A 15,434-nucleotide genomic window follows, 5' to 3' on the forward strand; every position below is an offset into this window, starting at 1 on the left:
AGGTAGTATTGTTGGCTTAACCCAATGAAGGGGTAACTTTTTAGGTGTAAAATAAAGAGCTTTTTGAACATTACAGCATGGAAACTTGTCACAGTCGAGGCCCACAATACTAATATGAACCTGAAATTAGCATAATAGTGCCCCTTTAACCAAGTCTATCAGATATAGTACAGTCATATAAACATTTATAAACTATGATGTAAAATGGATATTTAGTTAATATATATATAAAAACATGAAAAATAATCATTTTGAAAGTTATAAACACTCACAGATTTAAACCAGCTTTCATTCTAAGAACTAATAAACTCTTATCAACCACCCACCAACCTGCCCCCACACACAGACTGCATTTTTTTCTAGCTGCTACTTAATTTAGAACATTTTCATTTTCTATTTATCCAGACCTGTTGAATAAACTGTAGTGTGTTTGAGTAGTTTTACCTGAAGACACACACAGGAGATCAAAGCAAAGAAATATAACTATTCTCCAATCTATTCTCTCGAAAGACATGGTTTTCTGTAACAACACAGGGCCTGCAGAGAAACCAGGTAATGGTTTTGAATGACTGGACAATGTGTCATAGAAGTGTAATGTTACAGCCCTGCCTCCCTCTCTGAGCCAGACATGCAGCCAATGGCAGCGCAGCAGAGTCCCCTCCCACAGCCACAGGCTTTAAAACTCCACTGTAGCTTTTTCTCTTTTCTATCCACTCTGGTCTCTCCCCTCTGCCTGCCTGCCTCACCAACCGAGCCATTTGGTCTGACCTTCCCAGACTTACTTCATCCAAAAGAGAAAAAAAGCCTCCAGCTTTCAGAATGACCTCCTTCAAGAAAAACTCTTACAGCGTGAGAAGTTCCAACGCCCCAAGGAGCTTCAGCAGCATGTCCTACTCTGGACCGAGCGCAGGCAGCCGCAGCAGCAGTAGCTACAGTGTCAAGAATTCCTATGGAGGAGGCAACAGGAACTTTGGAGGCATCACCAGCTCCTCTGCCTATGGCCTGAACTCAAGCATGGGTGGCGGAAGCATGGGAATGAGTGGAGGCATGGGAATGAGTGGAGGCATGGGAATGAGTGGAGGCATGGGAATGGGTGGAGGTTCAGGCATGGGAATGGGAATGGGTCATGGACCTATCACCGCCGTCACTGTGAACAGGAGCCTGCTGGCCCCCCTGAACCTTGAGATTGACCCCACAATCCATGGTGTCCGAACCCATGAGAAGGAGCAGATCAAGACCCTCAACAACCGCTTTGCTTCCTTCATTGACAAGGTAAGAGCCAATGTGTGAAAAAAACAGTCAGGCAATGCTCTTTGCCTCATTGTAGTCTTCATGCAGACATAAAATGCTTTGAGAGTGAATTTCAGTCACATAGTGTAGTCAACGTATCTTCACAGTGCACATTGTTTGATAATGAGCTTCATATGTTTGCCACATGTCCTGTAATGCTGATTTCCCAACTTTCGCTGCATGTAAAAAGTGGATTTATTTCCCCTCTCTGCTCTCGTCAACTCCCACAATTACAGAAAACCAATGTGCTGGAGTGTGCTCAGAGTTAGGGTTAGGCCGTCTATCTTTTTGGCTCGGCCTGCCCTTTTATAGTGATGAAAAACAGACTCGCAGAAGGAGAGATTGAGAGAGAGAAATATGAGAGAATGATCGAGAGAAAGCGTAGGGTGTGTCAGGTCAGAGCTCAGGACTTGTGATACCAGTTACCTTGGGAATAGTCCCTCCCTTAGCTGGGGTGTGGCTCTTTCTGCTGCCCTGGTGGCCACCACCCCTCCCAAACACATACACATACGCACAAACATTCGCACAATCATTACCTCAATGACAAAAACTTATTTCATGGCGACATTTTTTAAAATGAGTGCCCTTTGGGAGCTTCTTCATATTAATCATTTAAATCTGCATCCAGCAGCATATAATACTTAGGAGTGTGTGTGTCCTCTGAGGCCTCAGTAGCAGTAGGTTAATATTTAAAAAGGCCAGTTGGTTTCATGTTCTGGTCAATGCCAGCTGACTTGCTACATATCAACTGTCCTTTGCATGCTTCAACACAAAGCAGATAACTTCCAGCCTATCATCTCTTATCTTGTGGTGACAGTCCATTTAAAAAGGCACCTTATCTGTATTTACTCCCGTTCAAATTACATTCCTGGTTGGATTTCACCTGTTAGTACAATGTATCAGAGCAAGGTCCATCGAGGTGTATATCTGTTTTGGCTGCCTTGCTTTTACTGTTCACAAATATGCAAACTCCCCACCTTTCATCATGTGACCTCACTTCTCTCTTCACCTCGTACATCGCCCTCTCTTTCCCTCTCCGCCTACCATTCTCTGCGCTCCTCTTATCACGTATATAACAAAGTCAAATATTTACCTTCCTGCATATGCCTGCGGATGCAACTTTGCTTCGCCCTCTTCGCTCTCTGCGTATTTGTCTTCTCTCGCCAGCTATACAAAAACAGGAAGACATATAGGAGAAGGGTTAACTCGCTTTAGACCTCCATTACCAGTTTTTTCCAACCTCGTCCTGACTTCCCTCCCCTCTACCTCCTGTCAGGATGCATGCAAGTCAGGCCTTCCTTTGGAAAGCAGCTCCAAAGTTAGATAATAACATCAAAGCCTGTAGACGTTGAATAGAAGGAATGGAAAGTTGATCCTGATGATTGAGTATCAGAATGTTATGGCCCATATTGTTTTGTCAGGACAGAGAACACTGCAGTTACATCATGCTTGCATTACCATTCATAACAAATTACAGTAAACAATGTAAGTCGCTAATTCTTTCTAAAGTCTTTTTGATATGTTTCTCATAGTAACCATAATAATAATTTGATGCCACTTTCTTCACACATCAGGTCCGCTTCCTGGAGCAGCAGAACAAAATGCTGGAGACCAAGTGGAACCTGCTGCAGGGACAGACCACCACCCGCTCCAACATCGATGCCATGTTCGAGGCCTACATCTCCAACCTGCGCAGACAGCTCGACGGGCTCGGCAACGACAAGATGAAGCTGGAGGCCGACCTGCACAACATGCAGGGCCTGGTGGAGGACTTCAAGAACAAGTGAGTGTGGAGGGGGGAGGGAGAGCCAGCTGCTTTGTGCAGGCCTTTTCTGCACCATAAAGAAGCAAATTGTTTATCTAGCTATAATCTTTTTATATAGGTTGCAGTGGAAGATTTGCCAAATGCGAAAAACTTGTTCCTATTTTACACATTAGCACAATGTCCAATTTGCGCTCCAGGACTAGCCTTGCAGCAAACGGAGTTCATGTTTTTTTTTTAGGAATACTCCCTACATCTGTCCATTGTCTTGCATCACAAAAACTCAAGGGAATTATAGCACTGAGGAAGCATGTTCCAAACACCCATTGCATTGCATATGAATCGAAGTAAAAGTCATTGTACAGAGTTGGCTGTCTTCAGCTTTAACCTAACCCTACAGCTTTTAGCAGACTAATGGGTGCATGCTGACGCGCAGTTCCCTAACACAAAATGGTACCAATCATATTTGTCAGCTGTCCACAGACATATGGAACATATCAGCTGAGTTCAGAGGAGCCTCAAGAGAGAAATGTCAGTAACACCGCTCATGCTCAACCACCTTTGTGTCAGGCACAAAGGAGTTCAAGAGTTATGGATGGACTACTTGCACCTCCTAGTGGTACATTGCTGTATAAACTCTGGAATCTAAACAAGCGCTATTATGAAACTCTTCATGGAACTATATATTTTTTCTCTTAGGTATGAAGACGAGATCAACAGGCGCACAGAGTGTGAGAATGACTTTGTTCTCATCAAGAAGGTCAGTATCGTGTCTTGTTTTTGAATGACAAATATCATACCATGTCTGCCATTTTTTCTCTCTCCTGAAGACAATGTCAGTTATTTGGTAAATCATTTTATCAAACATTTGTTTTGTTTCCAGGATGTTGATGAGGCCTACATGAATAAGGTTGAGCTGGAGGCCAAGCTGGAGAGTCTGACAGATGAGATCAACTTCCTTAGGTCCATCTATGAAGAGGTACGGCACAAAATCAGCTCAGTAGCGTTGGGTGCTTCTTTTCTTAGCATTTGTTTGGCATCTTGACTCGCCCTCTTGTGCTGGATGGGTTTCCTAAATAAAGCAGGCGTATACTAATCTCTCTTCTTGTACTTCTTCAGGAACTTCATGAGCTCCAGAGCCAGATCAAGGACACTTCCGTCGTTGTGGAGATGGACAACAGCCGCAACCTGGACATGGACTCCATCGTTGCTGAAGTCAAGGCTCAGTATGAAGACATCGCCAACCGCAGCCGTGCTGAGGCAGAGACATGGTACAAGTCCAAGGTGATTAAGAACACTTTTTGATTTTTGTCTTATCCTCATGTTTCTATCATTTCTTTATTTAGAAAGGTAGATATGGTTTGGGTGTTAAAAACTCAACTCGCCAAAAGTATACTTTACATTCATATTGAAAGAAAGGTGAAACATATGAGTTAATTAGTGGGCATGCAATGTTCTTGTCATTAGGTTTTCCTATTTTTAACATTCTATATTGTTGATGTTTATATAGTATGAAGAGATGCAGACTTCCGCCAGCAGTTACGGAGAAGACCTGAGAAGCACCAAGACAGAAATCTCAGACCTCAACCGCATGATCCAGAGGCTGACATCAGAGATTGATGCCGTTAAGGGACAGGTATGGAAAAAAGTGTTTTGGCACCATAGTACACCATTCTTATCAATTATATATAGTTTATCAGGAGTGTAGAAAAGCCTTCTTTAAAAAAAGTGTCTTCTTTTCTTAGCGTGCCAACCTGGAGGCCCAGATCGCTGAGGCTGAGGAGCGCGGTGAGATGGCAGTGAAGGACGCCAAGGCCCGCATCAGGGACCTTGAGGATGCCCTGCAGAGAGCCAAACAGGACATGGCCCGCCAGATCAGAGAATACCAGGACCTGATGAACGTCAAGCTGGCCCTGGACATTGAGATCGCCACCTACAGGAAACTTCTGGAGGGAGAGGAGGACAGGCTGGTCAACGGCATCCAGTCAGTCAACATTTCCCAACAGAGCTGTAAGTCCTCATATCAGTAAAACGATTTCAAAAGGGTGTGTAATCTTTCTCAAAAGGAATGATGTAGACAATAAGCCGGGGAGCAAGGGGCTATATTTTCCGACTAAAAGCCAGAAAAACAGTCCAAGGCAGGTTTTGTCTCAATTAACCAATTCACAATCAACATTTTTGTAAATAAAGAGTCTGACGATAGCCGATTGGTTCTCAGATTACATTTCTACCAATGCGTTAAAGTATTTTGTACGAACTAACTGTTTTCTACCTACCTTCTTTTAACAGCAAGCTACAGTGGTTTCCCCAGCAATAAGAGCGGCTACTCAGGCGGCTACTCCAGTGGTTACAGCAGTGGATACGGAGGCGGATATGGCAGCAGTAGCATGGGAAGCAGTAACATGGGCAGCAGTAGCATGCGCGACTTCAGCAGCGGAAGCAGCGGCGGCGGTTACACTACGACCCAGAGCAAGAAGAACGTTGTTATCAAGATGATCGAGACCAAGGATGGCAGAGTGGTGTCCGAGTCCTCTGAGGTCATTGAAGATTGAGCTGTCTAGTTCAAAGGTGTAGCTACCCGTCTGCTATGATCTCCTCGGCCATCTGCTGGTAGTTTTATACTTACACTTCACTCCCCCTGTACCCCCCAAATATGAAGTAAAATGCTTGCCAGCAATTTTCCAATAGAGCCTTAACATGTTCCTCATGAAGAAATAAATGATCCTAACACTATGAAGCATCTGAAAGGGACCAAAGAATCTATTTTGTATGTCTAATGTCTGACTGTCTGAACTAAACAAATGTAGTTTTGCCTCACAAAGTAGGATAAAAAATGGGCAAACTGCAACTATGAAAAAAGAAGATACATTCTAAAACACTCCCTTGAAATCTATGCAACAGCTATTCCATTCATGAAGGGCTGTATCCTTCAAAACGGTGTTGGATAGACAGTGACAAAATAATGTGAATGTACTGAAACAGTGCTTAAGCGTTGTTGGTCAAACTAATGTCTTAAATTGCCTGCTGCAGTAGTGCATATCTTCCCTGTGCGCTTCCTGTAACTGAAACCTATCGACCCCTTGGGAGGCTGCCCACACCATACTGTTGTCTCTAGGTGCTGTTTTTGCTACCAAACCAAATAAAATGTGTTTACTGAAAGAAAAACTAGATGTTGTTTTCATTTTTGATGATGATGGACCTACACTCCAATAAATCTGACAGGAATAATAAGTGCTTAAGTAGTCTATAATCTGTTATTTAGGACTTTTATATTGCACCAAGGACAGTATATTACTTTAAAAAAATCTCAATGTATTAGTGTATCTTAAATATATGTAATTAACACTGAAGTAAAAAAGGTCTACTTCTATCAGTATGAATAACTGGTAAAGATTAAGGTGACACAATGTGTCAAATATTGTTTCTTTTGAGATGAGGGTAAAATAAACATTTGACTGGTCATGTTTAGATAGTGATAACACTGCTGTTTTCACTTACAAGACAACTTCAAGTTATACAAAGAGGGTTAAACCACCATGCAGGGCCGGTTTTTGGCATAGGGCGCAAGATCTGGGGGGGCGCTGCGCTAACGGATATGTTTCTACAAGAAGGTGGAGGAGAGTCATAGATAGTTCACTTTAGTCTAAGTTATCTCAGTGGGTCTCAAACGTTTTGATCACAATTTATGTAAACAAATATTTCCAAGGCACTCCTTTATAATTATTATGATAAATACAATTATTTGAAATAATTCCAATGTATAGGCTACTATAGGACAGTAAACCAAAAATATTGTTTAGAACTGGAGATATAAAAAAAAAATGCATAAATAAATAAATGTTAAGGTAAAATAAGATATGAATGAACAACACAAATAAAATACGTTACATTTATTTGTTATTGGCTATGGTAGGTTATTGGTTATGTTCATATACTTATTTGATTATTCAAATGTGAACCGATCTTTTTCATATGGGTGTTTAAAGTTGTACCCCCTAGATCAGCGGTTCCCAACCTTTTTCAACTCAGGGCCCACTTAAGTATCAACATTTTTTTCGCGGCCCACATTCAACCATAAACAATACGGAGGCTAAATAAAGTTCTGATTGGTCCATTCAGAACATGTGACACGTTGTTGATCCAGTAGTACACACTGAAAAAAGGGGGAACGTGGGGTTGTTCAATTTGCAAATATGCAGTTAATATATGAGACAGAATTTATTCATGTTTCTCATCGAAATCATGTAGAACTATTTTAATTTTGAGGGGTGTAGGTTCTATAAGTCTCAATCATGTTAAGAAATAAGAAAAAAGTTATGTTTATCTCTGTAACTCCGCCCACTGAGCACACACTCTGCAGCCGATAGAGTGGCGAAGTCCCTCCCCTTCCGGTGGACCTCCATGGGACCTTATTTCGAAAAAATTATGTATTGAAGTCAATGGAGAGAGAAAGATTATCTTTCGATCCCGTTTGAATTGTGCCACGAATTACACATATGATGTTTGTCAATTTCAGGGTTCTTACACCTTTTCCAAAGTAAAATTCAAGCACTTTTCAAGCATGTTCAAGGTGCATTTTCAAGCTTTTCAAGCATCTTACAGCTGTTGTAAATTACATATTTATATACATATACTTATACTCACATGATTATTTCCCTACCTCACATTGAATCTGATGTTTTTTATGCTATCATCATCATCATCTTTATGGCGAGACACGGCAGGCAAAAACATCGTTTTTCATGCACTGGTCAATTTTGAGATTTTGTGCTATTTTGATTCTATAACATGTTTTCTTTCAGGCTTTTGGAAGGAAAACGTACAAAATACACATTTAAGTGTTTATTTTACTATAGTTTGTCTATTTGCGTCTGTAGATTTCTCCTAAATTCACCAAAAGTTAGCATTCTAACGTAACATAAAGTACCGCGACCGCTGTGTGCACCATGTCAACAGAGGTATCGTTGGAAAGCTCCGTCTCTCCTGCACAATCTCATCGGATCCAAATATGGTCATTTCCTTTGTATCAGCAACCAATCGTGAAAGCACAAAGGGGTCTTAAAACAAGAAACAAAATCTCATTGGCTGGTGTCAATTTCTGACAACGTGATTCGTTCAGATGCGTCACGTGGTGTGCTAAAACACTTCCTGGTTAGCTTTCAGCTAGAAATTGAAATCTCAAAATGCCAAAAGAACAGCGAAAAAAACGTTCACAGAGAAGACGACAACAATTGTCACTTGCACGAAGCAAGGTTATATAAAAAAATGACCCTGAACATGAAATACCTTCACGGAGTGCGTCGATGCGCAAGCTGTCATTCAAAGAACAGGAGGGTTTAGCTAGCGCCTCACTGCAATCTTTAAAGGTCGTTTTCTCAAATTGAGTTTTTTCTCCTACTCTGAGTTCGAAATTTCAACTTCAGTAGCACGTAGATACACCAAACCTTCCAGTTATATTCCTATCAATATTATGAAGGCTTTTACAGAAGGGTTTGTTCATATATAATTCATAGCCTGAATTATACAACATTGTATACCTAAAAACATGGCGAAAATGGATATTTTAGGGCTGTTGACAGTATTTTCTGATTTATGGAGTGATAAAAAGAGATATCCAAAATCCCTTCTGTAAAAGCCTTAGATACTAATATGACTACAAAATGAAACAATCATTTTGAATCTGGCTATATCCAAAGTTCAGATTTCGATTCCTGAAATGTGTTAAAATATGTGCATATTTAATGAGATAATGGATAATTTGCATATTTAAACATACTATTTCAGAATACTTGTAATACAAAAGACAATTGCCTTACTGTAAGTAATTAACTGGAGAAATTTCTAGCTGATACCTTTAAGTTAAAAAAATTGCCCTATTCACCTGGGGTGTCTCGCCTTAAAGAGACTCTTGGTCCATTATTACAAAAACATACAACACTCAAATATAAATTAAAAAAGGCAGTTATACCAATGTTTACACAGAGGTGACTGGTATCGTACAGCACTGAAACACGGATTTGACAGCAGCATATTGACAGAGTTATGAGAAACATTCAATCGACAGATGAATTTGTACATCAGATTTCTCAAAGAGCATGGAACGTGTTGACTCGTGCGTTACAGAACATTTCACTTGCACTGCACCACCTTGGTTTTCTAAGCAGTATACGCAAACAGTCATTATATGCAACCTGGAGCTTCCGGAGGCTCGCCTTATTATACTTGACCCACAAGGGGGCAGTATAGAGAGGAGCAGTGGTGTAGTGGGGATTTTTTTACTGGGGGAACGCTATTTTAATTAGGTCATCCCAAACAAGTGCGCATGCGCGCAGTGCACTCCCAAAACGGGCAGACAGGTCCACAGAAACTACCGCTATGCTTAGTCCTACTTTATTTACTGTACTACAAAAAGCAGACGGCGCTGCGCTCAACACACACACAGACTCAAAACCATGGACACACTGGCACATAAGTTACATAAACCATTTATAGGCCTAAATTGCATAAGCTACAGTATTACAACTAAGCAGACAGCGCTGCTTCTCTCTCTCTCCACTTTCAAAATCTATTTAAAACTCATAACAAACAAACAAAATGTCCAAAGTTGTCCTGAAATTAACTTATTAAATAAACAAAACGAAAAATATAGCCTACTTATGCAAACAACATTGAATCTGGACTTGACATTATTCTGATTAGGCCTAGCCTATATTGTAAATAAGCAGACAGCGCTGCTTTCACACACACACACACACACACACACACACACACACACACACACACACCACACACACACACACACACACACACACACACACACACACACACACACACACACACACACACACACACACACACACACACACACACACACACACACACACACACACACACACACACACACCTTGTCTTTGAAGACTGATAAATCTGAAATGGATTAACAAACTTTGCAGCCCAGTTTCCCAGCTTTGCAGTCTATCCACGGGTAGCCTCTTGTTTCCTCCTCCGCCACATTCGTCCTCCGTCCATACCTCTGGGAAAGGTGAGCTTGAGCTAGCCAGGGGAACGTTGCTAGCTCAGCTAACGTGCACGTTAGCTAGCATTATCCACGTCTTGAGGCGGCTCTTCTGATGATGTATTACTAGCAGCTTCACTTGTAGCTTCGGTGCTGCTAGCCTCTTTCTTCTTGTGAATTATATTCTTTTTAGAAAAGAAGTCAAGTAAAACATGTTAGCCTGCCATTATAGAGCTTTTTCGTTAGTGTTCTTGAGGGAAAGAACTGCCGCAAAATCGATGGGCGCGGCGAGCTGGCTCGCCGTGGGTGTGTCAGTGACCGCGAGGTCACGAGCGTGATGATGAATCATACTTTTTTAAGGAAATTGTTTTTATTTTTTATTATAATTACTGTGAAATGTATTATGTTTTCGTCATTATTACAACAAATACACACTTGCAACTGATAACACTGGCAATGATTTTATATTTATTAGACTTAAAAAAAAGATCATGCTCCAAATAAGTGGGGGTACGGCGTACCCCCGCGTCCAACGCCCACTACACCACTGGAGAGGAGTGCAATAAGCTCTAAAGAGGTTCACCTTAACCTTATCTGAACACCAAGAGAATTTTCTAGCCAACATGTTGGCTTGCATATATAAGACACGCTGCTGTCTATACATGTCATCATCATCATCAGCCATTTCATCTGTGATGATGTGTCCCAGATACTTAGTGTTACAGCAAACAGACAGCACCTGTCCTGACAGGTAGAATGTTGGAAAACAAAGGTTCTTATCCCCTTTTGCTCTGCAGATCATTACAGCGCTCTTCTTAGCATTGTATTTAACGTCAAATTTGACTCCGTAATCAGAACAAACATTTAGCAACTGTTGAAAACCAGCACTGCTAGGAGAAACAATAGCCAGATCATCGGCATACATAGGATGGTTTACAATCACATTACCAATCACACACCCTGTTTTACAGACACTTAAATCATCTGATAGATCATTCATATAGATATTAAAAAGGCATGGTGAGAGGAGCCCCCCCTGGCGGACTCCATTACCAACACCAAATGGCGCAGAGACTGCATTCCCCCATTTGATCCGCATGCTCTGGTTGGCATACCAATAAGCCTAATTATACTGTTAGGCACACCCCTTTGTCTCAATTTTAAAAACAGTTTATGGTGGTTAACTCGGTCAAAAGCCTTAGAGGCATCAATGAAACCAATCAGAACAGTGGAATTCTGTCTTCTATATGTTTCTACCATTTCTTTCAAAGCATAGATGCATAGCTCAGTACCATGCTTAGCCTTGAAGCCAAACTGGTTATCTGAGGTACATAAATAGGAACATAGTCTATCTAACAAAATTCTTTCCAGGACTTTGGATAACACACTGGCTAGAGCAATTGGTCTATAGTTATCCAAGCTCCCTACCTTGCCCGCTTTGTCCTTAATGACAGAGACCAAAGTAACTGTCAACATGGAGCCTGGCAACATAAGAGTCATGAGGCCGGTAAAACAAATGGCAAGAAGAACTGCAACCTTCGGGCTTGCCAGTTTAAGGTGCTCTGCAGTGATTCGGTCAGAGCCGCATGCTTTATTATCAGCTAGCTGTGCAATTGCTTGATAAACCTCTTTAGCTGTGATTCCCACTGTGTCACTCTTCACAACATTACCAACTTTGTAGGGGTCACTTTTTATTAAGTATATTAGAGTAATGTTGCCTCCACAACTCAGCTATGTTATCGGCTCCAGATACTCCCTCTATGGTACACGGTAATGACGTACTGGCCCTGTTCAGAGCTCTCACCTCCTTCCAGAAGCCAATCACATCATTATGAAGGAGCTTTTCAGCCATAGAGTCCGCTCTCAATGTTTCTGTGTGTTTGTTGACATAACGAACTGCATATTTATATCTAGCATTTGTACGCTTTTTGAGATCCAGGACAGGCCCCTCTCTGGGCCTACCTGCCTGGACCCAGGCCCCAAAAGCATTCTTGGCTTCAGCGTATTGATCAGCCACATGTTTATTCCACCCTGGCTTGACGTTGTGTCTCTTCCTAGAGTAGGTACAGCACGGTCTACTGGCCTCCCATACAGCTCCCACAATACAATCATACATGTTACAGAGGTCTTCACGGTGAGAGTTTTCATTACAACCCACATCAACACACAGAGTTGCCACTTTGGGTAGATATACATCACTCAATAGGACATCAGTTCTCCCATAGTACAATAGCCTATCCTCATTTGTGAGCTTGGACCAATCCACTTTAGTGGTACAGGCATTTTTAACCTCCTGAGACATCTCAGGGAGACTATCATAATCTAGTGACATTATAAAAGAATGTGATCTGACATTGATGCCTCGGCTCATACACAATCTCAATTGATCTTACAATGTCATGGGCATTAGCAGTGCTTATGCAATGGTCAAGCCATAAAGTTGTATGCCAGGCCTCGCTTATATATGAATAGCTATCTGTAGGCAGAAGTATTTGGCTTGATAATATAAGATTGTTATCATCACAAAACTGTAGCATATGCTTAGCAAACAAGGACCTTTTGTCTGATATGTCAGCATTCATATCACCCACTACAAAAACACTGGTGGAATAATTATCAGCAATAAAAGAATGTATAAAAGCAAGTCTGTTCAGGTATTCATCTTCATTATGCTGTGACTCATATGGTGTATATACATTGAGAATGCTAAACTCCTTGTTATTCATTTTGATCTGTACAGCAATACACCAGTCAACTTCAAGCCTGATGACATTAATGACAGTGTCCAGCTTTTTGTGCCACAGGATAGCCACGCCCCCTGCTATCCTTCCTCTCACTATTCCCAGAGATAGGTCCGTAGTGGACTCACCAGCCCCGTGAAAATTGTCATTAAGAGAGTTCAACTTTCCCAAGTCCTGCTTTGGTAAGAAAGTTTCTTGCAAGCATAAAATGTCACATTTTTGTAGCAAGTTGTCCACCACTACACGTCGGATCCTATCAGCAGCGCTGTTGCCCAGGCACAGCCCGCGACAGTTAAATGATCCAACCCGCATAACGTTTAGCTAAGCAGCTCAGCCGTAGCCCCATTCAGTCAACCCAGTCTCACGGCATTTCGTGTTCACCAACACGATTTGTAATCTATTGATTCGTGTTCACCAACACGATTTGCCCCTTGTGTTGCACAGCACGATTTTAAAAGCAATGTATTTCTACTGCCTGCAGCACGTCTTTTTCTCCGGTCGGGTCGAGGAAGACCGGAAGCTGTGTGGTTCATAAAAACATGTTCTTACTCAATATCAAGCCACAGTTATTGCTTTTATTTGAAATCATATAATTTCGGACTTTTGTTGCCGTCTGTGAGGAAAATAAATGGGGCTCAGAGCCTCAGGATACTGAAATCTGTATTTTTTAAATCTTTCTTTCCTTCTAATTTGTTATTCTTTTCAAAATAACACACTGTTATTTACTCACCAATAACACACAATTATCCTTGCTTTTATTTATTGGTTTAATTCCATAATCTCGGGCTTTTTTGGCATCCGTCAGGAACTGAATTTCAAAATAAAAATAACCGGAAACAGACGTAGGCATTTCGAGCGATTACCCAAGATCCTCAGCTATTGTTTTAAGCTCGCTTATTGGATGTTTTAGCCACAATGCATGCTGGGATTTGGTATTTATATGATATGAAATCCGGAAAACATTTTAAAATAATAAAATAATACTTAATTCCGAGCGCTCTTGCTTTTCTCTTTGAAAGTCATCACATAACGGCATTGTAATACACGGTTCGGCTGCATTGTATATTACAGATCTGCCAGTTCTTTATTTATAGAGCCCTGATGAGAAGACCTTTGGAAAAACTGAGAAAATGCCGCCGAAACTGAATACTTGACGTGGATCATAAATATATTCAACAATTAAACAACATCTTCAATTTCTCTTCACACAATACGTCTCCTTGCAGTATCAACACTAATTCGGCTGACTTTTACATTTGATCTAATTCACAGATAGGTTATATTTACACCATAACGGTGCACAGCTGATATAAAAGGACTGTAGTTTTTAAAGATATTACTGATTTTCTTTGAATGTAAGAATGTAAATACTGAGTCTGAAATAGTATAGCAATATGCTGTAAAATTATGTGAAAGCATGCATAAAACTACACATCTTCAGATGTTGTACGAAAACATAAGTGTCCTACACTAATAATACAAAGTTATTATGGCTGTGTGTACCTTGTGTGCACCGCCTAGTGGTTAAAGCACGTTATTGAATTATTGTGTTTTATTTGGTTAAAAAAATATTAAGAGTACATACTTTCATAGGGGGAAAGTATAAATATAGAATATACAAAATCAAGAAGATACTATAAGTGATCTCTACAATAAAACAGTTTAGTGCAGAATGTACAAAGATATTAATAGGAGGAGGTGCAAAACAGAAAAACGAATTAACCTTTATTTAAACATTAAATAACAGATTAAGGTATTCATTTAAATAAGAAAAAAACTTTGGGGCTATCTATCTACAGATAAATATGAAGCCTGACAAAGTACTTAACGTCTAATATATTGCTTTCCTGCAATGTTAACTATGTTGAAGCACTTGTTTTAACTGATATTATACATATGAATTATACTCTTATTTATGTAGATAGAATAAGAAATGTGCAGAATATGACAGTTTAATGGTGGAGGTACACACATATTGATAGATGTCTTGTAATGCACTGTTGAGGAACCTGTGACCCCAGTGTTTCATTCATTGCATAACTATACTATAGTTGTGTATATGATATGTCAATAAACCTTTGAAAATCTTGAAAGGGATGTGCAAAATAGCCATAATATACAGTCTTTAATTAACTATTAGTAGAGAATAACGAGTAATGAATATACTTTATTACTCGTTTCCATTCATGTCAATTGCAGATACATATTTAGTCTTCTCAAGCACCAACTATCAAATATCTCTCCTGATTGTTGGCACTTGACAATCACCTTACCTGAATTTTACTCAGGTGTAACTAAAGTCTGATTTAAGGGTTGTTTATATTTCACATAATTAATCAGAATCTGAAAAGTAACTCAAATAAATGCAGTGGAGTAAAAATACCAGGTTAACCTCTGAATTGTAGTGGAGTAGAATTACAAAGTAACAATGAGCTGTCATGTGGGTATTAATGCTGCGCATTATGGACACAAGCGATTTTCACCCATTTATTAATTATATGTTTTACATTTGATAACACCAATGTGTTTAATACTGGCAACTTCTAATTGTGGGAAAAACGAAAACGTTCAGTAGAGATGTCCCATAGAACATTTTGCGAAACACAAAAGCCAGCATGTGTAGTTC

The 15,434-nt window shown here is 40.3% G+C and overlaps 1 protein-coding gene across 1 annotated transcript; it reads left to right on the top strand.

The window, feature by feature from the left end:
- The first annotated feature begins 691 nt into the window (after positions 1–691).
- LOC117532887 (intermediate filament protein ON3-like) lies at positions 692–6,217 on the top strand. The gene is made up of 8 exons (XM_034196472.1): positions 692–1,272; positions 2,865–3,073; positions 3,752–3,812; positions 3,936–4,031; positions 4,172–4,336; positions 4,563–4,688; positions 4,798–5,062; positions 5,342–6,217. The coding sequence occupies exons 1-8, from the start codon at positions 820–822 to the stop codon at positions 5,602–5,604; spliced, it is 1,638 nt and encodes a 545-aa protein (XP_034052363.1). The 5' UTR covers positions 692–819; the 3' UTR covers positions 5,605–6,217.
- The last annotated feature ends 9,217 nt before the right edge of the window (positions 6,218–15,434 follow it).

Source organism: Gymnodraco acuticeps, unplaced genomic scaffold, assembly GCF_902827175.1.
Source record: "Gymnodraco acuticeps unplaced genomic scaffold, fGymAcu1.1, whole genome shotgun sequence".
Lineage (NCBI taxonomy): Eukaryota > Metazoa > Chordata > Actinopteri > Perciformes > Bathydraconidae > Gymnodraco > Gymnodraco acuticeps.

Coding starts and splice junctions, on each gene's coding strand:
- LOC117532887 (XM_034196472.1), top strand. CDS start 820: ATGACCTCCTTCAAGAAAAACTCTTACAGCGTGAGAAGTTCCAACGCC. Junction 3,074..3,751: donor GTGGAGGACTTCAAGAACAA/GTGAGTGTGGAG, acceptor TTTTTCTCTTAG/GTATGAAGACGAGATCAACA. Junction 4,032..4,171: donor TTAGGTCCATCTATGAAGAG/GTACGGCACAAA, acceptor GTACTTCTTCAG/GAACTTCATGAGCTCCAGAG.